Source organism: Ranitomeya variabilis, chromosome 6 (assembly GCF_051348905.1).
Source record: "Ranitomeya variabilis isolate aRanVar5 chromosome 6, aRanVar5.hap1, whole genome shotgun sequence".
Classification (NCBI taxonomy): Eukaryota; Metazoa; Chordata; class Amphibia; order Anura; family Dendrobatidae; genus Ranitomeya; species Ranitomeya variabilis.
The window spans coordinates 403,632,992-403,655,186 of NC_135237.1; the positions used below are offsets into that span (position 1 = coordinate 403,632,992).

The 22,195-nt window shown below is 41.6% G+C and overlaps 1 protein-coding gene across 6 annotated transcripts in view; it reads left to right on the forward strand.

The window, feature by feature from the left end:
- Positions 1-22,195, forward strand: part of PIEZO2 (piezo type mechanosensitive ion channel component 2) — a 737,984-nt gene that overhangs the window by 530,148 nt on the left and 185,641 nt on the right. For all 6 annotated transcript variants that reach the window (XM_077270184.1, XM_077270188.1, XM_077270185.1 and 3 more), the window contains exons 17-21: positions 5,045-5,218; positions 13,060-13,295; positions 16,829-16,989; positions 18,561-18,737; positions 19,084-19,212. In XM_077270184.1, the coding sequence (XP_077126299.1) occupies positions 5,045-5,218; positions 13,060-13,295; positions 16,829-16,989; positions 18,561-18,737; positions 19,084-19,212 (877 nt within the window). The remainder of the gene's footprint in view (positions 1-5,044; positions 5,219-13,059; positions 13,296-16,828; positions 16,990-18,560; positions 18,738-19,083; positions 19,213-22,195) is intronic.

Here is a 22,195-nt window from a genome sequence, read left to right on the forward strand (position 1 = left end):
TTGCAAAACCATATAGAGCCATCCGGCTTAGGTATCAACACGATTGGACTGGACCAGGCGCTGTGCGACTCTTTAATGACTCCTAAGTCCAACATGGCCTTCATCTCCCGGGAGACGGCTTCACGGCGTGCTTCCGGAATCCGGTATGGCTTCACATGAACTGTGACACCAGGCTCTGTGACAATCTCATGTTTCACTAGCCTAGTCTGGCCAGGTTTTTCCGAGAAAAACTGTTGGTTCTGTAACAAAAACTGCTTAACGTCAGATTTTTGTCGTTCAGAGAGAGTCTCGGCAATCTGCACCTCCGATACGGTAGGTGAGCAAACCGGACGGGGCAGATCCGCTGTTAGGGCAGCGCGGTCTTTCCAGGGGTTTATCAGATTCACATGATAAATCTGCTCTGGTTTTCTCTTACCAGGCTGGTGCACTTTATAGTTCACTTCTCCAACTCGTTCCATGACCTCAAAGGGGCCCTGCCATTTCGCCAGAAATTTACTATCCACCGTAGGGATTAGGATCAACACCCTATCCCCGGGTGCAAATGTACGGACCTTGGCGCCTCTATCATAACTTTGCCTCTGGGCTCCCTGGGCCTGTAACATATGTTCCCTAACAAGGGGCATGACAGCAGCAATCCGGTCCTGCATTTGCGTTACATGGTCTATCACCGTTTTGAAGGGAGTGACTTGACCTTCCCAGGTTTCTTTTGCGACGTCCAACAGTCCACGGGGACGATGGGCATATAATAGCTCGAAAGGCGAGAATCCTGTGGAAGACTGGGGAACTTCCCTAATGGCAAACAGCAAATAGGGTAACAAGTAATCCCAGTTCTTCCCATCTTTGTCTATCGCCTTCCGGAGCATCTGTTTTAAGGTTTTATTGAACCGCTCAACCAGGCCATCTGTTTGAGGGTGATAGACAGACGTACGCAACTGGTCTATTTGTAAGAGCCTGCAGAGCTCCTTCATCACCCTTGACATAAAGGGAGTCCCCTGGTCGGTGAGTATCTGTTTTGGAATTCCCACCCGACTAAACACTTGTACCAACTCTTTGGCGATCGTTTTGGTAGCAGTGTTATGCAAAGGGATGGCTTCGGGATAACGAGTGGCATAGTCCATGATGACGAGGATATGTTGATGCCCACGTGCGGACCGGGGAAGGGGCCCAACCAAATCCATCCCAATTCTCTCAAACGGGACCCCAATAATAGGGAGGGGTACCAAAGGGCTACAGAACCGAGGTTTAGGTGCCGAGATTTGGCACTCTGGACAGGACTCACAACAGTTACGCACATCATTGTGTATTCCGGGCCACACAAAACAATGCAATATCCTTTCTGTGGTTTTTTGTACCCACAGATGTCCCCCCATTATATGTCCGTGGGCCAGGTCCAGTACCTTCTGCCGATAAGGTTTGGGTACCACTAACTGTTGCACAGTGTCTTCCCCTTTTTTCTCTACCTGGTAGAGTAAACCATTCTCAAGAACCATGTACGGGTACGCTAGCCTAGTGTCAGGTTCTACGGGTACGCTATCTATCACTTTTACATTTTTCCTAGCCTGAGTCAGGGTAGGATTTTTCATTTGTTCGCTGTGGAAGTCATCCAACTGAACTCCCAAATCGGGTAGGCAGGGTGCTGGATGGCTGTCTGCCTCCGCCTCTCGCTGAGTTTCCTCAGTTTCCTCAGTTTCCCCCGCCATAACTGAGAAGGGGAACTGAAGGTTAGATTCAATAACCTCCCCAGCAACATCTTCCTGTGGGGTCTCGTCTAGGAACTCGGGACCTCCAGATGGCATGGGGGAAGATTCACGGTTACAGCTACCGTGAAGGAGCAACTGATTCTCCCACAACTGCCAGAAATGAGGAAAATCCCTGCCCAGGATTATATCATGTAACAATGCGGGAACAAGTCCCACTTTGTGTTGCACAGACCCATAGGGAGTGGAGATACATATGACCGCTGTAGGATATGAGCAGGTGTCACCATGCACACACGTTACAGAAAATTTATCAGACGGACCAGATGGAAGTGCCACCAGACTGGCTTTCACCAGAGTCACCACACTTCCAGAGTCTAGCAATGCCACAACATTTTTCCCATCTACAGACAATTCACGCAGGTGTTTCGCTGTATCATTTTGACCTGCATTCACACTTACTAGCCGTGTAACCAAAGACATGCGTTTCTTAGAGTCCGTAACGTCGCACTGCATGGGTTCAGTGGTAACAGGACAGTTCGCAGAAACATGGCCCTTCTCATGGCAACAGAAACACCTAACAGGCCCCCTATTGAAACCAGAGTCCGACACCCTTGATCTCGGGGTGCGAGCAGTCCCGTGTTCCTCCCCCACAGTTTTTGGCAATTTTCCTTCCCCCGCAGTCCCTGGAACAGTCTTACCGGTTCCACGAGGAGGAGGTACAGTTCGGGTAGTAGCGGTATCATCAGGAAGTCCTTCCGCCACGGAATAACGCTCCACCAAGTCCACTGTCATGAATCCCAATGGCTAGGGATAGCACAGGACAAGCAAAGTACAAATATATTACGGACGAGCTCTAGGGTGATGGAACCTGGGCTGACCGCTGCCCTATGCCTGACAAACGCAACTAGAGATAGCCAGGGAGCGTGCCTACGTTGGTTCTAGACGCCACGCACCAGCCTAAGAGCTAACTAGCACTGCAGAGAAAATAAAGACCTCACTTGCCTCCAGCGGAATGAACCCCAAAAGATATAGTTGCCCCCCACATGTATTGACGGTGAAATGAGAGGAAGGCACACACATAGAGATGATATATATAGTTTTAGCAAATTGAGGCCCGCTGTAAACTAGAAAGCAGAACGATACAAAAGGGGACTGAGCGGTCAGCAAAAAACCCTAATCAAAAAAACCATCCTGAGATTACAAGAACCCATGTGCCAACTCATGGCACATGGGGAGAACCTCAGTCCACTAGAGCTACCAGCTAGCATAGAGACATAATAAGCAAGCTGGACAAAAAAACCAAACAACTGAAAATCAGCACTTAGCTTATCCTGAAAGATCTGGGAGCAGGTAGGCAGGAACCAAACAGAGCACATCTGAATACATTGATAGCCGGCAAGGGAAATGACAGAAAGGCCAGGTAAAATAGGAAACACTCAGCCACTGATGGACAGGTGGAAACCAAAGGCCGCAACCCACCAAAGTCACCCAGTACCAGCAGCAACCACCAGAGGGAGCCCACAAACAGAATCCACAACAGTCCACCAATTGATCCGCTGTCGCGGGATTTCCTTGGCTCACCCACTTTTTCAGCGCCGGTGGTAGTACTCTCAGGTACTTGTCCAGAACGATCCGCTGGATTATCTCCGGAGTTGTCAGTACCTCGGGTTGCAGCCATTTCTTTATCAAGTAGATCAGGTCGAACATCTGCGATCGCGGCGGTTTATCTGGCTGATAGGTCCACTGATGTACCCTCTGTGCACGGACAGCCGTCGTCCCCGTGGACTGTACTAGGGCTTTCACCACGTCTTCCATACTGTCGCCTGTGCCACGGAGTGCCCGCATTCTCCACCACAATGTAACAAAACACTCCGGGATCGCCTTTGCTGGGGTCAAAGGTCACGTGGTTTGTGCATTAAACTCTGAGGCGACAGCAGGTTTCCAAGTAGACTGACCTCAGGTCAGGTTTATTAAAGTGAAAGCAAATACAGAAAACAAAACATAAAAATAAATCCTTGCCTGTCCGGCGCTAACTATACAAATACGTTCCTATCTAACAACTGGGGGGGCTTCTCCCACCCAGCTAACATTACACAGGTCACGAGCACAGCTCCCACTCACGGTTGTCTCACACAGACAGGCATTCTGTGTGCCCCAGGCTGACACCTGAAACCTCCAGCTGGTCAGCCTTTATTCCTGCACTTATTAACCCCTCGGTATCCTGAAGATACTGAGCGGCCTAATTCACATAGGACAAATACCTGGGCGAGATATACCTGCCCCCGACTACCAGACCGACATGACTCTTACAGTACATAGTAACATATGTTGAATGAAGACTTAGATTCATCAAGTTCAACATTTCTCCAAGCCAATACATCGTCTTATCACAATTATTTATAATTGACAATACTATTATTTGTGAGAAAAGCATCTAGTCCTTTTTAAATGCTGATATTGAGTCTTCCAGTACCACCTCTTGTGATAGGACATTCTACAGTCTCACTGCTCTAAGAGTAAAGAACCTTTTCCTATTTCCTATAGCTGCCGAATTCGCCGTTCCTCCATATTTAATAAATGTCCCATGATCCTTTGTAAGGTCAGTAGAAGGAATAAATCATGTGCCAGTCCTTTGTACTGACAACACATGTGTTTATACATATAATTGAGATCTCCTCTGAGTTATCTTTTTCTCTACCAGCTGGGGAGCTCTCATTGTAGGGGAAGCCTTCTGTGGTTTGTAATAATCTAGTTGCCCACCTTTGACTGACTGTAACCTCCCAATATTCTTTTTAAATATGGAGCCCAAAACTGGATTCCATATTCTAGATATGGCCTTACAAAGGATTTATAGAGGGGTAATATTACATGAGAGAGAGCTCATGAGCTCAAGTGTATGTAATGTGCACCCACCATGTTAGCGCACCCACCATGTTAGCGCACCCATTGACTGCGATTATGTAGCGCATCGCTAACGCATGTCATAATCGGCATGCGTTAGCGATGTGCCGTCAGTCTGTGATGGACCCTCAGACGCAGTCTGCAGCGTTTCCAGGTCCGTCACAGATAGCGTAGGTGGAGCATCTGCGCTATCGCGATCGCATAACGCGATCTTTAAAAGGCACTAGTGTTGGTGCAGTCCGTTTAACGCATTGAATGGACTGCACCAATGCAATGTGAACCCAGCCTAATAATAGCTGCAGCTTGTACTGAGCAGTGTGAGTTCTCTGCTGCAGGTGGGATTTTTATATCAGGCTAGGAAAACAAGTCGAAAATTTGTCTGTGATTCTGTTCCTTATGTTGATGTTTTGCTTACTTCTTCCCTTGTTTGTTTGTTTTTTCAGGCTAGCAGATCTTGGTTTAGAAACCTTTACTCTGACAGATCTATTCACTCGTATCTTTATCCCAACTTCATTTTTGTTGGTGTGTATATTACACCTACATTACTTTCATGACCATTTCCTGCAGCTCACGGACCTTAAGGCTGTAACCAGCAAACAAGACAACACAATTTACAGGTAGGTAAAAAGATAGACAATAAAGCAGTAGGCAGAACTTAACGTGTTTAACTTCTGTTTAAATGTACACAAAGTACAGTATAAAAGTAGTACGTAACTGATATTTCTTTATGTGATTTATACAATTGATTTGATATGATTTTTTACAATTAAGGTAATTCTTTATATAGTATGAAGAGATTGTTTACCAATGTTAGATCTTAAATGTTGCACAAAATAGATAATTCTAGTCTAGAACAATTTTTACCTTTTTCCAATGAATCGATACAAAGACAAACACATGCAATGTTATCTATGCTGTGTTCTCTTGTCAATTATTAGGGATCTTTCTGAAATTCATGTAAGTAAATTAGATGTAGTTCATGGTAGTAATATTTGATCCCCTCTAATACACTATTTCATCAGTTTAAAGTGTAGTTCGTTTTTAAATAACTTTACTACAAATGTCTTAAAAATATGCTGATCAAAGATTGCCCTGAAATAAAGGGTCCTTGTGAGAGATTGATCAGAACATTTCTGGGAATGATTGCCGAATGATTGCTATGTGTAAACTTTGTCTGTAGCTTCATATTGTGTTTGATGAAGAGTGTTGCACTACCTGTCTATTCTACCTGTGAGACATACTTGCAGTCATTATTATCTTTGTTTCCCTCCATGTACATAGTCAGTCTTGAGTATTACTTTCTTTGTTACTTACCTGCCACTGTGTCATGCATCTCTTCATGCTTCATTGCATCTTATTTAACAGCTTTCCTTCTCTCTTTTAACTCATATTTCCATTGCATGCATTCTTGTGCCTTCATCTCCAACTCGTAGCCATGCCAAAGTTAATGGGCGTGTATACCTAATAATAAATAGGTAGGTACCTAAAGGCCATCTATCTGTGGCCAAATGTTACAACAGAAAGTGCTTGTATTTAAGAACCCAATTTATGATGAATATTATATTTTTAGAATGTAATATTCTCAGACAATAAAATATTTTGATGTTACTTTATCTCTGTAAATAGTATTGTTATTACAATGGTTTGTGATGATATTTGAAGCATAATCTAGTTCAGTTTCTTGCATCACCACTATTTAAAGGCAACCTGTCACCAGAAAAAATGCTCTAAACCTGTAGATATTGGGTTAACCTGCAAGTTAATAGTGTTTTTAATTTACCCGGTGCCCGCACTTAGCTGAACATTGCGGGGAGAAAATTAACTTTATTTCCCCCCATAATACTCTGTTTCGGTCATGGGGTGGTGCTCCCCCAGCCCTAACTCTGCATTGGGGCTGAAGGGTAATAGTGTTTTTTCTGGGGACATGTTCCCTTTAAAGAGAACCTGTCACCCCCAAAATCGATGGTGAGGTAAGCTCACCATCATCAGGGGCTTATCTACAGCATTCTGTAATGCTGTAGATAAGCCGCCGATGTTACCTAAAAGAGGAGAAAAAGACGTTGGATTATACTCACCCAGGGGTGGTCCCACTCCGATGGGCGTCTCAGGTCCGGTACAGCGCCTCCCATCTTCATTCCATGACGTCCTCTTCTGGTCTTCACGCCGGAAAGGTCAGAGAGGCCTGGCGCCTGCGCACTACAGTACTTTGCTCTGCCCACAACAGGGAAGACAAAGTATGCCGGAGCCGCGGCGTGAAGACCAGAAGAGGACGTCATGGAATGAAGATGGAAGGCACCGGAACGGACCTGAGACACCCATCGGACCGGACCGCAGCGGGACCGCCCCTGGGTGAGTATAATCTAACCTCTTTTTCTCCTCTTTCAGGTAACATCGGGGGCTTATCTACAGCATTACCGAATGCTGTAGATAAGCCCCTGATGACGGTGAGCTTACCTCATCATCGATTTTGGGGGTGACAGGTTCCCTTTAAACATGTGTTGTGTAAATGTATTCTCTCTTTTGCAGAATGAGGTTTTACCTGTTGACCGCTGTTATGCAAGACCAAGGCTTTTTTTCCTCTAATATACCGTACATGGATATTGTAAAGTAAATAGTAATTTGCAGAAGGGACACACATACTAGATGTACAGCAGTTAGTACCTCCACTGTCACATCACACAGAATAATAAATGTTTGAATGATTTATATTTTGTGCATTCCCATTACTTAGATCCAGACTGGCTGTGAGTGTATATAAAATATGATTTTTTAGTATAGGCACATATTTACCGTAAGTACTTTTTTAGCCATTTTGGGCTATAATTTTTACGTTTCGGCATGCTTTACATATGGCACAATTTAGACATTTAGACATTTTTCACATTCATTTCTAATATATAAAAATGTAAAATAAAAAAAAGTTATGTACTGTTTTACATGTTTTACATGTACTCTATAAATGAAAAAGAGGCTCTGCAATAACACAATAAAACACAGATTGAAAAAAAATAAATAAATTCACTCTGTACAGTTGAGTGCATTTTTTAATGGTTTATTTTGGCTAAAGCCAAGAGTGGATTCTAAAGGAAGAAAAAGCAGAGAGAACTTGCAACTTAAACTTTGGCTGCATGATTACATTAAGAAGAAAAATTAAAGTGATCCTGTGACTATTTCTAACAATTATAGTGTAACACTCAGGAACCTCTTGGCTAGAGACAATGAGTAACCTGAACAGAAGTCCGGTAACAAGTCTGTATTTACACAAATAAACACAGGTACAGCAAGTGAGCAACAGTTCAAGAAAACACAGCAAACAAGGACATAGGGAAGTAGTTCATATGCAGCAGTGCTGTAGGCAAAGTCTTTTGGACAAGGCATACACTAGGTAAAGTCGTTCAGAAGACACAGTTCACAACAAGGTTGGCAGTCTCTGAATAAGAGTCCCGAAAACACTGCAGGGCCGTGAGTATCTTAGGAAGTCCATAACAGTCACAAATACTGCCACTGCACACCAACTAGGTTAACTGAAGCAAGCCGAGCTTACGTGTTGAAAGCAGGCAGGTGGAGACAGATGCAGATGCGGAGGAACTCACACACAGCTTGCTGCTGAATACTGGAGAAGGTTTGCTGGAAGGGCTGAACCGGATCAATTGAAGAGGAGCAGTCTCTTGCAGCACAGAGCCAGGGATTAAATCAGAATACACAAGCATGGACTGGAAGGCAAACCAGGGTTATAAAGACAGGCAAGGCAGTTCACATGAGCTGAAGCAAGGTAGCAGACGCCATCTTGAAAAAGGGCAATAAAGCACCACAGATGAACAGAGAATCCAGAGTGCTGACACTATTATTGTAATATAAAAGCATATACACCAAGCTAATGCCCACAGATAGTTTCACTAATCACATGGTAAGTATAAAGGGGTGCAAGGATGTGAATAGCAACAGTTCAGTGCAACAATGGAGAAATCAAATCATGAAAAAGCACCAAAAGAACCAAAGTACTAAAAGTACAAATCTTTATTAATGTGATAATAAATACATAGTGTCAAATCAGAAAAATTGGCAGGGAATGACAATGGAACACCAAAAACAAGAGTGGAGTCACGTTTAAGTAATGAGGCAAACAGAACCACAGGTATAGTTAATAAAAATACATTGGTCAGCTCAAAAGTGCAAATGCATAGTGCAATAAGGAGTACCCAAGATGAAGAATCATATAGAGCAAAAACTGTGAGCCAAAAGATGTATGGAAGCCTGGGACTATTACCTGTAAAGGACTGTGGTGCCACCCACCCCAGCGCGCGTGTCGGCGGCAGTGCCGGGGGCCCCTGGAAGAAGGCACTGCCGCCGAAAACGCGCGTTGGGGTGGGTGGCACCACGGTCCTTTACAGGTAATAGTCCCAGGCTTCCATACATCTTTTGGCTCACAGTTTTTGCTCTATATGATTCTTCATCTTGGGTATTCCTTATTGCACTATGCATTTGCACTTTTGAGCTGACCAATGTATTTTTATTAACTATGCCTGTGGTTCTGTTTGCCTCATTACTTAAACGTGACTCCACTCTTGTTTTTGGTGTTCCATTGTCATTCCCTGTCAATTCTTCTGATTTTATACTATGTATTTATTATCACATTAGTAAAGATTTGTACTTTTAGTACTTTGGTTCTTTTGGTTCTTTTTTTAATCTAATTTCACTATATTGTAATAGTACAAGGACACTTGAGATTTTTTTCCCTAAAGCAAACAATTGAAGTTGGCTCCTTACTACCTTTTAGCATGATTCACACAAGACTTCCATTTGCCATGGAGCCCAAGCTAATAAGTCTGTTCTTTTTTTGTATCTATTCCTTGTTCTTGCTTAAAAAAAAAACAGTAAAAAACATAAAAAACTGCCCCATGTACCATAGACCTGGTCTAACTGGAATTTACAGTACAGGTGGTAGTTTAATACATTTCTCAACCACGCCGTAAATGCACTGTAGACCCTTCTTATGTATGCACAGCCTCAAAATCTAATTTCATTGGTATGTGGGACTCAGGAAGAATATCTGTTGGCCAAAAGAGTATTGCAATGACAGCTATGAGCACCTTTAGTCCAACTGTATAGAAAATCCAAAAAGAAGTGGATTATAATACTCTTACCTAAGAAATAATAAAATGTAATCTTTCCTTCACACTATTTAAAAATATCTGCATAAAATATGTTGTTCTAACATAAGAAAACTGGACTGTATATTTAGTTTAGAGGGATGCTTAGCAGGATAGAGTCAACAGCACATGTCTAAAATTCTCTCTCTATAGATACAGTGGGGCAAAAAAGTATTTAGTCATTCAGCAATAGTTCAAGTTCCACCACTTAAAAAGATGAGAGGCGTCTGTAATTTACATCATAGGTAGACCTCAACTATGGGAGACAAACTGAGAAAAAAAATCCAGAAAATCACATTGTCTGTTTTTTTATCATTTTATTTGCATATTATGGTGGAAAATAAGTATTTGGTCAGAAAGAAAATTTCATCTCAATACTTTGTAATATATCCTTTGTTGGCAATGACAGAGGTCAAACGTTTTCTGTAAGTCTTCACAAGGTTGCCACACACTGTTGTTGGTATGTTGGCCCATTCCTCCATGCAGATGTCCTCTAGAGCAGTGATGTTTTTGGCTTTTCGCTTGGCAACACGGACTTTCAACTCCCTCCAAAGGTTTTCTATAGGGGTGAGATCTGGAGACTGGCTAGGCCACTCCAGGACCTTGAAATGCTTCTTACGAAGCCACTCCTTCGTTGCCCTGGCGGTGTGCTTTGGATCATTGTCATGTTGAAAGACCCAGCCACGTTTCATCTTCAATGCCCTTGCTGATGGAAGGAGGTTTGCACTCAAAATCTCACGATACATGGCCCCATTCATTCTTTCATGTACCCGGATCAGTCGTCCTGGCCCCTTTGCAGAGAAACAGCCCCAAAGCATGATGTTTCCACCACCATGCTTTACAGTAGGTATGGTGTTTGATGGATGCAACTCAGTATTCTTTTTCCTCCAAACACAACAAGTTGTGTTTCTACCAAACAGTTCCAGTTTGGTTTCATCAGACCATAGGACATTCTCCCAAAACTCCTCTGGATCATCCAAATGCTCTCTAGCAAACTTCAGACGGGACCGGACATGTACTGGCTTAAGCAGTGGGACACATCTGGCACTGCAGGATCTGAGTCCATGGTGGCGTAGTGTGTTACTTATGGTAGGCCTTGTTACATTGGTCCCAGCTCTCTGCAGTTCATTCACTAGGTCCCCCCGCGTGGTTCTGGGATTTTTGCTCACCGTTCTTGTGATCATTCTGACCCCACGGGGTGGGATTTTGCGTGGAGCCCCAGATCGAGGGAGATTATCAGTGGTCTTAAATGTCTTCCATTTTCTAATTATTGCTCCCACTGTTGATTTCTTCACTCCAAGCTGGTTGGCTATTGCAGATTCAGTCTTCCCAGCCTGGTGCAGGGCTACAATTTTGTTTCTGGTGTCCTTTGACAGCTCTTTGGTCTTCACCATAGTGGAGTTTGGAGTCAGACTGTTTGAGGGTGTGCACAGGTGTCTTTTTATACTGATAACAAGTTTAAACAGGTGCCATTACTACAGGTAATGAGTGGGGGAAAGAGGAGACTCTTAAAGAAGAAGTTACAGGTCTGTAAGAGCCAGAAATCTTGATTGTTTGTTTCTGACCAAATACTTATTTTCCACCATAATATGCAAATAAAATGATAAAAAAACAGACAATGTGATTTTCTGGATTTTTTATTCTCAGTTTGTCTCCCATAGTTGAGGTCTACCTATGATGTAAATTACAGACGCCTCTCATCTTTTTAAGTGGTGGAACTTGCACTATTGCTGAATGACTAAATACTTTTTTGCCCCACTGTATTCAATGAAAGATGTTATTTACATGTCAGTGATTTTTCACAGTTGCAAAAATTGTTTTTTTATTAGTGTACTGTGTCTATTTTTCATCTTTCATCTATATGTTTTTGTCCCATATGTCCATTTCCACCATCCATGTGTCAATCTTTTTTTTTGTATGCAACAAAAAACAAACAAACAAAAACCTGATGTCTTCTCAAGTTTTTTGTAACAACCTGTCAGTGAAAAACAGACTGTTCACAGTTGCAACACTGATGACGTGTGTGCTGACCGTTTTTCTTGCGGACTCACTTGAATAGGTGTGCTTGGGCCGTAAATCATACTAAAGTAAGACTTAGATAATTTAGTAACAAAAGATGTATAATTGGTGGTGAAAGGTTGAACTTTATGGACCTTGGTCTTTTTTTAAACCTATGTAACTATGTCCCTATTTTTTGTGTAGACAGTGGTCAGCAAAAATGCACTAATAATAGTCTAATAGAAATATAAAGTATAATGTTACTGACAATATGCTGTCAGTAAAAAAAAATAAATCTTACTACCAACTACCCGCCCACATGTCTATTTTGCCAATGGCTTTGACTGGAGATCTATTACTGGAAGATATAAATGCTAGGTACAAAATCTCTAGCAAAGGGATAAAAAAAAGTTTCTGTTTTGGCAACTCGTATTGCTTTATAATGAAATATTCTGTGTACAGTGGCATCATCTCATTGATATCAAAGACTCGGACTTGGACAAGGCTGGACATTAAAAACATTAGACATTAGACCAATAATGGAAAAATATTAAACAATTGTCATTGGTATTGTGATTGTGCATGAAATACATATTGGATGAGTTATGCAATTAATAGAATATCTGTGGTGTACACATAGGATGTCTGGTGTACACATAGGATGTGTTATACTATAATGAGAGAACATGTATAAGCAGTGCTGCACATCCATATCCTGCTTGTAACAGTCTGCAAATTCTGTAGTCAGTTGAGTATAATTATAGACGTTAGCTAATAAACATTGTATACATCTACAGCATGGGTATACTGAAGATGCATGTTCTAATCATATCTAATCATAATCTCCTAATTGGAGACATCATTAAATATTGTCATGATGCATGCACTAACTTAAAAAGTATCACTTTTCCTCTCCAACTCTCATATTCCTTTTCTCTTTCTGTTTTAATTGCTTTTGAGCAGCATCAAGAAAAAAATTCCATTTCACCAAAATGAGTAAGTGCTATGAAGCTATGAAATGCGCTAAATGCCATGCTGTCATTTCATGCTTCTGTCTCTTAAACTCTGACTATTTTCTCCCATGAGGGGGAAATATCAAGTTTAAGTGTTACAACCACATTGAGAACCTTGCAAATAAGCACCGTCCACGTATGAGCCATAGTTTTCCTTGCTTTCTCCTGTATTAGGAATGATGACGCGTAAATTTACAGTATATATTCCAGTTTTGCAGCATCTGTTTTGTTTGGCCAAGATGTTTTCTTGCAAGATGCTTCAAAAATTGGAAACTAACACCTAAGTGTAATCCACAGATTGGTACACCCAGAAGGAAGTTTAGCCGATATAACAATGATGAACTTAACTACAGAGGCTGAAATGTTGGAAGAGAAAGAGGAAAAGCAGTTGGAGGTGTATGGACGTCAAAAAGATCAGGATCCGGATTCAGAAGATGAGTGGGAAAAAGGGGATGACAAAGGTGGAGGAGGAACTGATGATGAAGAGGAGGAGGAGCAGGAGGAAGAACAATCAGAAGAGGAGGAAACATCAGGTATTGTTATTATTATTGCACCCCCAGGAGCTATTCCCATAGATGTAAACAACCTTTCTCATGTCTTAAGCCTCTGTTGGAAGCCAGATTCTAGCACTGTTTTCTTCCTAATAAGTGTGTGTAAATAAGATCTCTCATACAACAAAAGAATCTGTCTTCCAAAGATCATCGAGGAGGAGCAACTATCTTGTAAGTCAATGTCCACGTCCCTTTAATAAGCATTGCCACAAGGCTCAATGCAGTCAAGTCAATGACATTGACTTAAATGGTAGCTATTTCTCTTTTCCTTGGTACTTTCCAGATAACACTTTTACAGAACAAGAGAAGTTAATTTGCATACTTTTCTCCCATGGAACATTGCCTCAACAGAGCCCATGATATGTATGAAAAAAGGGGGAAAGGCCCTAATTGCCTAATCGGTCAACAATCATGAGTAGACTGAACACTCCAATCATGGAGTCCCACTCAATGACCTGTTTCCAGGTGACTCATTCTCCCTGTCCTTATAGTAATGTGTTGACCCCATACCTTCATACTTGAGTCTTTTTTTTACCAATTATCTTGTCTATATATATATATATATATATATATATATATATATATATATATATATATACACTCACCGGCCACTTTATTAGGTACACCATGCTAGTAACGGGTTGGACCCCCTTTTGCCTTCAGAACTGCCTCAATTCTTCGTGGCATAGATTCAACAAGATGCTGGAAGCATTCCTCAGAGATTTTGGTCCATATTGACATGATGGCATCACACAGTTGCCGCAGATTTGTCAGCTGCACATCCCAAAGATGCTCCATACAAGGCAGGATGGATCCATGCTTTCATGTTGTTTATGCCAAATTCTGACCCTACCATCCGAATGTCGCAGCAGAAATCGAGACTCAGCAGACCAAGCAACGTTTTTCCAATCTTCTACTGTCCAATTTCGATGAGCTTGTACAAATTGTAGCCTCAGTTTCCTGTTCTTAGCTGAAAGGAGTGGTACCCGGTGTGGTCTTCTGCTGCTGTAGCCCATCTGCCTCAAAGTTCGACGCACTGTGCGTTCAGAGATGCTCTTAGGCCTACCTTGGTTGTAACGGGTGGCGATTTGAGTCACTGTTGCCTTTCTATCAGCTCGAACCAGTCTGCCCATTCTCCTCTGACCTCTGGCATCAACAAGGCATTTCCGCCCACAGAACTGCCGCTCACTGGATTTTTTTTCTTTTTCGGACCATTCTCTGTAAACCCTAGAGATGGTTGTGCGTGAAAATCCCAGTAGATCAGCAGTTTCTGAAATACTCAGACCAGCCCTTCTGGCACCAACAACCATGCCACGTTCAAAGGCACTCAAATCACCTTTCTTCCCCATACTGATGCTCGGTTTGAACTGCAGGAGATTGTCTTGACCATGTCTACATGCCTAAATGCACTGAGTTGCCGCCATGTGATTGGCTGATTAGAAATTAAGTGTTAACAAGAAGTTGGACAGGTGTACCTAATAAAGTGGCCGGTGAGTGTATGTACTTCATGTTATTACCTTGTATGTAATTGAGAGTTAATAAAAATGTATCTACTTTTTACTCATGGACTATTTGACTTCCCGTTTTTATTATTAGACTCAGCTGGTATCTTTAAAGCGAATCAGTACTTGGGCCAAGTTGCTCCAATGTTGTCACCCTAATCCAGCTAGTCTCTACCCTACATTGGTGAGAAATAAAACATGCTGAAATAGGCCATCTGAAGATGAGTTTCTGGGCTTGGCATTTATTCCTTGTCATGTTGTACAGTTCGCTAAAGGTCTGACATTGACTTGTAAGATAGATATTTCACCTAGATGCTATTTTCTTGTACAATGTAGCTACTCTGTATAATTTCTCCCATGGATCATTGACTGGAAGACTCTGTATACAGCTGTTTTCTTTAAGGAGAGCCAGTACTGCCTCCACTTTAGAAACTGTATGTGAAAGCTTTATATACAGGGTGGACCATTTATATGGATACACCTAAATGAAAAGGGAATGGTTGGTGATATCAAATTCCTGTTTGTGGCACATTAGTAAAACTTTTCAAGATGGGTGGTGATCATGGCGACCATTTTGGATCCAACTTTATTTTTTTCAATGGGAAGAAGGTCATGTGACACATCAAACTTATTGAGAATTTCATAAGAAAAACAATGGTGTGCTTGGTTTTAACTTAACTTTATTCTTTCATGAGTTATTTACAAGTTTATGACCTTTTATAAAATATGTTCAAAGTGCTGCCCATTGTGTTGGATTGTCAATGCAACCCTCTTCTCCCACTCTCGACACACTGATAGCAACACCGCAGAAGAAATGTTAACCCAGGCTTCCAGTATCCGTTGTTTCAGATGCTGCACATCTCGTATCTTCACAGCTTAGAAGATGTGAAGCATGTGAAAATAAGAGATGTGCAGCATCTGAAGCAATGGATACTGGAAGCCTGTGCTAGCATTTCTTCTGCGGTATTGCTATCAGTGTGTCAAGAGTGGGAGAAGAGGGTTGCATTGACAATCCAACACAATAGGCAGCCCTTTGAACACATTTTATAAGTGGTCATAAACTTGTAAATAACTAGTGATGAGCGAATATACTCGTTACTCGAGATTTCTCGAGCACGCTCAGGTGTCCTCCGAGTATTTTTTAGTGCTCGCAGATTTTGTTTTTCTTGCCGCAGCTGAATGATTTACATCTGTTAGCCAGCATAAGTACATGTGGGGATTCCCTAGCAACCAGGCAACCCCCACATGTACTTATGCTGGCTAACAGATGTAAATCATTCAGCTGCAGCAAGAAAAACTAAATCTCCGAGCACTAAAAAATACTCGGCGGACCCCTGAGCATGCTCGAGAAATCTCAAGTAACGAGTATATTCGCTCATCACTATAAATAACGCATGAAAGAATAAAGTTACGTTAAAAACAAGCACACCATTGTTTTTCTTGTGAAATTCTCAATAAGTTTGATGTTTCATAACCCTCTTCCCATTGAAAAAAATAAATTTGGATCCAAAATGGCCGACTTCAAAATGGCCCCCATGGTCACCACCCATCTTGAAAAGTTTTCCCCCTCCCATATACTAATGTGCCACAAACAGGAAGTTGATATCACCAACCATTCCCATTTTATTTAGGTGTATCCATATAAATGGCCCACAGTGTAGAATGAAGAACTAATAGTACCTGAAAAATGTTGGAAATAATGTATTTAAATAATCTATAATGGTCAGATTCTTGTAAACTCAGGGACCATACTGGGTATATGGCAATCCTAAAACATAGTTAAATAAACCAGTGGTTGGTAACAGATCAGACAGGATCATGAAAGTTGTGTCAGTATCACATTATTTTGCCTAACATTAGAAGTAACAAAGGAAAGCAGCATCATATTTGGTGCGTTTTTACTTGTTTTTGTAGCACGCGTGCAGCCAAAAATTCATAGATTGTTTTTCATAAACAAACTGTAATAAAATATTTTATCAAAATACATTTTAAAAGATGTTTTTTTTTTTCCAGATTCCAGAAATAAATGGCATCTAGTTATTGATCGCTTGACAGTTCTCTTCCTAAAGTTTTTGGAATATTTCCATAAGTTGCAAGTGTTTGCCTGGTGGATTCTTGAACTCCATATAATAAAAATAGTTACTTCGTATATCATATGGGTGACTTTAAAAGAGGTACGGCATTTATTGATTTTGTGTGATACATAATAGACTTTTTGTGTGTTGAATTTCACTTTTTGCATTGTTTTAATAACTTTTCTTTACCTTAGTCATTTTATGGGGAATATGACCTCTTGTTTGTATAAATTGTAACATTTAAAGGGGTTCCTCCCTTTTAGCCTCCTGCACACCATCATAGTGCTTGTGTTAAAAGTAATACAAACAGCCGTTACTCACTCTCCCCAAGTTCGGCGCTGCGTCTCCACCGCTGATTTAATGTAAACAGTGCCGCACTCAAGCCCTGGACTTAACATCTGAAATGGCAAGACTGCTGAATCTAGTCATTGGCTGTAGCGCTGTATTATTTTTAACACACATGTGCCGATAGCATGCAGAATTCTGATAGGGGAAAACCCCTTTAAATATTTTCTAGAAGTTGTATGTTAGGCCTGTTATAGTCCAAATGATAATAGTGCATGTGTAATAATACATTTGTAGTATTTCATGTGGCATGTTTCTCTTCAGTCTGCCTCATGGCTGGTGTACATATTCATCAATATTTTGTGCCAAGTCAAAGTGGCACATTTTGCAAATCCTGTTAGCCAGACTCCTGTTTTCCCAGCACCTTGCCCCCTCTGTGATCACCTCTCAGCGCCACCTTCCTCTGGTTGATTGATAGTCCACTGATATAGGCGCCGCATACACATCGCAAAACACTGCAAAGACGCAATAGGAAAACTGAGTGTGGAGCATAAGTGAAGTCTCTTCCACAGAGACACGACATAACAGAACCAATGACCTGTCAATTAACCAGAGCAGGATGTCTAGATGGGGAAAACAGAGCAGGACCACGGTGCTGGACGTGCATTGCACTTTAGGCCTCATATGCTTATTCTTCCAAAATACCATTTCTAACTGTGGAAGCCACATAAAGGTAATAATGATTTTAGATTCTTATGGAGCTACATGTTCATATAAAAAAAATCATGCAATGTGCAAACAGGTTTAGACTTGTTCATTTGTCTAGGTGTCCTAGGCCAAACCGTGACTTGGTCACAGGGGTGGACACAGACAGAAGAGGGCCCCTGTGCCAGAACAGTATATGGACCCTTTGAAGTCCAATAGCTCATCATAATGCACAATTCACCTGCAGTAGAGGTAGATGTTGCCTCCTTCCATCTTCAGCCTCTGTGTAGGTGTGTAGGATTCACCAATGACATGTCTGCCTCTGCTTAGTTATGACTACCTGGTTCAGGACATATTCACTCATCCACATAGCCAGGACCAGACATAAGCATGGCAGGGCAACCAGGGAAAGTTGTGTTTTTGCTCACACATTAATTGATATAGATAGGCATGACTCACTCAGACAGGAATATATTCATATAGACAGTCATGAACAGGCCGTTTCTACCACCAAACACATATATCACTTACTTGTGGTTAGCCCACACTTCTCCCCCCATCCTGTGAATTGAAAAAGAGGGGCAGGCACAAAGGGGGTCAAAAAGTATTTACCGCATTTTCCTTTTGATGGTTACTGAAGCAGTACTATTGGTGTAATATTTCATTTTATTTGTATGCAGGTATCTTTGCTCAATTATGTCTTCTTGACTGCCTGGGCTTTTGCCCTTCCATATTCCCAGTTACGGCCTTTGGCATCTAGTGTCTGCACTGTTTGGACTTGTGTGATTATTGTATGCAAAATGTTGTATCAACTGGCAACAATTGAACCCCTGAACTTTTCCAGCAACTGTATCATGGTAAGTTATATCACGCAAACCGCAGTGGTCAGACTATTTCCACTATGGCCTATGAAGCCTGCAATCTTCTATATCCTATAGACAGCAAAAATGAAATATAAAGTCAGATGTTAGGTTTATTTAAGTATAAATGCAGAATGCAGGAACAAAAGTGCAAATCATATGTGTTGTTTCTAAAATATCTTGTGATGCTAAGGAATTTGTTGCATTATCATTGGGCATACCGTACTCATTTATACATTAAAAATCATGTAATTCTGTAGTGAAAAACGTTATTGGTCTTCTAAAGTATATGGTATATATTTCAGTATTACTCTGCTGTATAACTTGTACCTTTATGTTATAGCCTTTACCCAATCAGACAAATATTGTCAAAACTGAGGACCTCGAGAAGTCACTCCTCTACAGCGGTCCAATTGATCCATCGGGATGGGTAGGGCTAAAAAAGTCTGTACCTCTGCTTTCATACTTACGGGTAATTTGCTTTTCTTTTATACAAATTAAAAATTGATAATTTTCCTAATAATAGATATGACACACAAAAGGTCTGTATTACTTCATAACAGTACTTTGTATGAAATCCATTATTACAAGGCACAATAGTTTATATTAGGGAATCCATGTTGGAAAGATAAGGATAAGGTTATGCTTCTACTTATGGTGAAGGCTCAGATTAGAGCCTTCATTTACAAATCTCTGAACAAATCTCTAAACTATGACACCAAGAATAGCACAGCGTGCACTTCTACTTTTGTTGTAAAAATGAGAGAAGTCCAAGGGACTTTAATATTAAGCCAAAAGGTTCTGTCAGGCAACCTTTGGGCAGAGCTACGCAACACACGTGCTCAGCATTGTAGGTCCTATTATGAACAGATGTCATGACATATGTGAACAAAGCCTGAGAGTTGGTTGCTAGCTGCTTTCAATCACTTCTTTGCCTCTCCACGTCCTAATGAAATATACCATTCTCTATTAGGAGGTGAAAAGGCATCTGTGGCTTCCGCCATGTGATCATCATGTACAGGTTTCTCCTCTCCCATCCTGCCCAATCCCCACTGCAGGTAACCACAGAGGAATGTGTAGGTGCTTTGCAGCGCTGGGGTCCTGGGTTCAAATCTCACCAAGGACAACATCTGCAAGGAGTTTGCATGTTCTCCCCATGTTTGCGTGGGTGTCCTTCGCGTTATCCAGTTTCCTCCCACACTCCAAAGATATACTGATAGGAATCTAGATTGTGAGCCCCAATGCAGTGCTGATAATGTCTGTAAAGCACTGCAAACTACAGTATCATTGTGCTATATGAAAGTGTACTAATAATAATGAACACTGTGGGTGGTCCTGATCAACATATTTAACTTCTTACATGCCGTGTTCATTAGCAATAATGGCATCTAAATAATTAGACCAAAAAGGAGGATTCCCTCTGTTTGGCTATCAGCACCAAGAAATTCAATCTTTTTAGGAACCTAGGCCTAACTATGGCCCTTGGACTAATTCTTCCGTGGTACCAGCCTAATGGGCCATGGCATAGGTGTGGCATAATAGTTAACCTGTCAGCTTTATACTAACAGATAATAATGCTTTGGAATACTCTGTAATACTCTGCAAGAGATCAAAGGATCTCTTATTTTAGTCTCCTGTAGGGACAGAAGAAAAGGTATATTAACCCCTTCACCCCCGGAGCTTTTTCCGTTTTTTTTTCGTTTTCCGCTCCCCTCCTTCCCAGAGCCATAACTTTTTTATTTTTCTGTCAATATGGCCATGTGAGGGCTTATTTTTTGCGGGACGAGATGTACTTTTGAACGATACCATTGGTTTTACCATGCCGTGTAACAGAAAACGGGGAAAAAATTCCAAGTGTGATGAAATTGCAAAAAAAGTGCAATCTCACACTTGTTTTTTGTGTGACTTTTTTGCTAGGTTCACCAAATGCTAAAACTAACCTGCCATTATGATTCTCCAGGTCATTACGAGTTCATAGACACCTAACGTGTCTAGGTTATTTTTTATCTACAGTGGGGCAAAAAAGTATTTAGTCATTCAGCAATAGTGCAAGTTCCACCACTTAAAAAGATGAGAGGCGTCTGTAATTTACATCATAGGTAGACCTCAACTATGGGAGACAAACTGAGAAAAAAAAATCCAGAAAATCACATTGTCTGTTTTTTTATCATTTTATTTGCATATTATGGTGGAAAATAAGTATTTGGTCAGAAACAAACAATCAAGATTTCTGGCTCTCACAGACCTGTAACTTCTTCTTTAAGAGTCTCCTCTTTCCTCCACTCATTACCTGTAGTAATGGCACCTGTGTAAACTTGTTATCAGTATAAAAAGACACCTGTGCACACCCTCAAACAGTCTGACTCCAAACTCCACTATGGTGAAGACCAAAGAGCTGTCAAAGGACACCAGAAACAAAATTGTAGCCCTGCACCAGGCTGGGAAGACTGAATCTGCAATAGCCAACCAGCTTGGAGTGAAGAAATCAACAGTGGGAGCAATAATTAGAAAATGGAAGACATTCAAGACCACTGATAATCTCCCTCGATCTGGGGCTCCACGCAAAATCCCACCCCGTGGGGTCAGAATGATCACAAGAACGGTGAGCAAAAATCCCAGAACCACGCGGGGGGACCTAGTGAATGAACTGCAGAGAGCTGGGACCAATGTAACAAGGCCTACCATAAGTAACACACTACGCCACCATGGACTCAGATCCTGCAGTGCCAGACGTGTCCCACTGCTTAAGCCAGTACAAGTCCGGGCCCGTCTGAAGTTTGCTAGAGAGCATTTGGATGATCCAGAGGAGTTTTGGGAGAATGTCCTATGGTCTGATGAAACCAAACTGGAACTGTTTGGTAGAAACACAACTTGTCGTGTTTGGAGGAAAAAGAATACTGAGTTGCATCCATCAAACACCATACCTACTGTAAAGCATGGTGGTGGAAACATCATGCTTTGGGGCGGTTTCTCTGCAAAGGGGCCAGGATGACTGATCCGGGTACATGAAAGATTGAATGGGGCCATGTATCGTGAGATTTTGAGTGCAAACCTCCTTCCATCAGCAAGGGCATTGAAGATGAAACGTGGCTGGGTCTTTCAACATGACAATGATCCAAAGCACACTGCCAGGGCAACGAAGGAGTGGCTTCGTAAGAAGCATTTCAAGGTCCTGGAGTGGCCTAGCCAGTCTCCAGATCTCAACCCTATAGAAAACCTTTGGAGGGAGTTGAAAGTCCGTGTTGCCAAGCGAACAGCCAAAAACATCACTGCTCTAGAGGAGATCTGCATGGAGGAATGGGCCAACATACCAACAACAGTGTGTGGCAACCTTGTGAAGACTTACAGAAAACGTTTGACCTCTGTCATTGCCAACAAAGGATATATTACAAAGTATTGAGATGAAATTTTGTTTCTGACCAAATACTTATTTTCCACCATAACATGCAAATAAA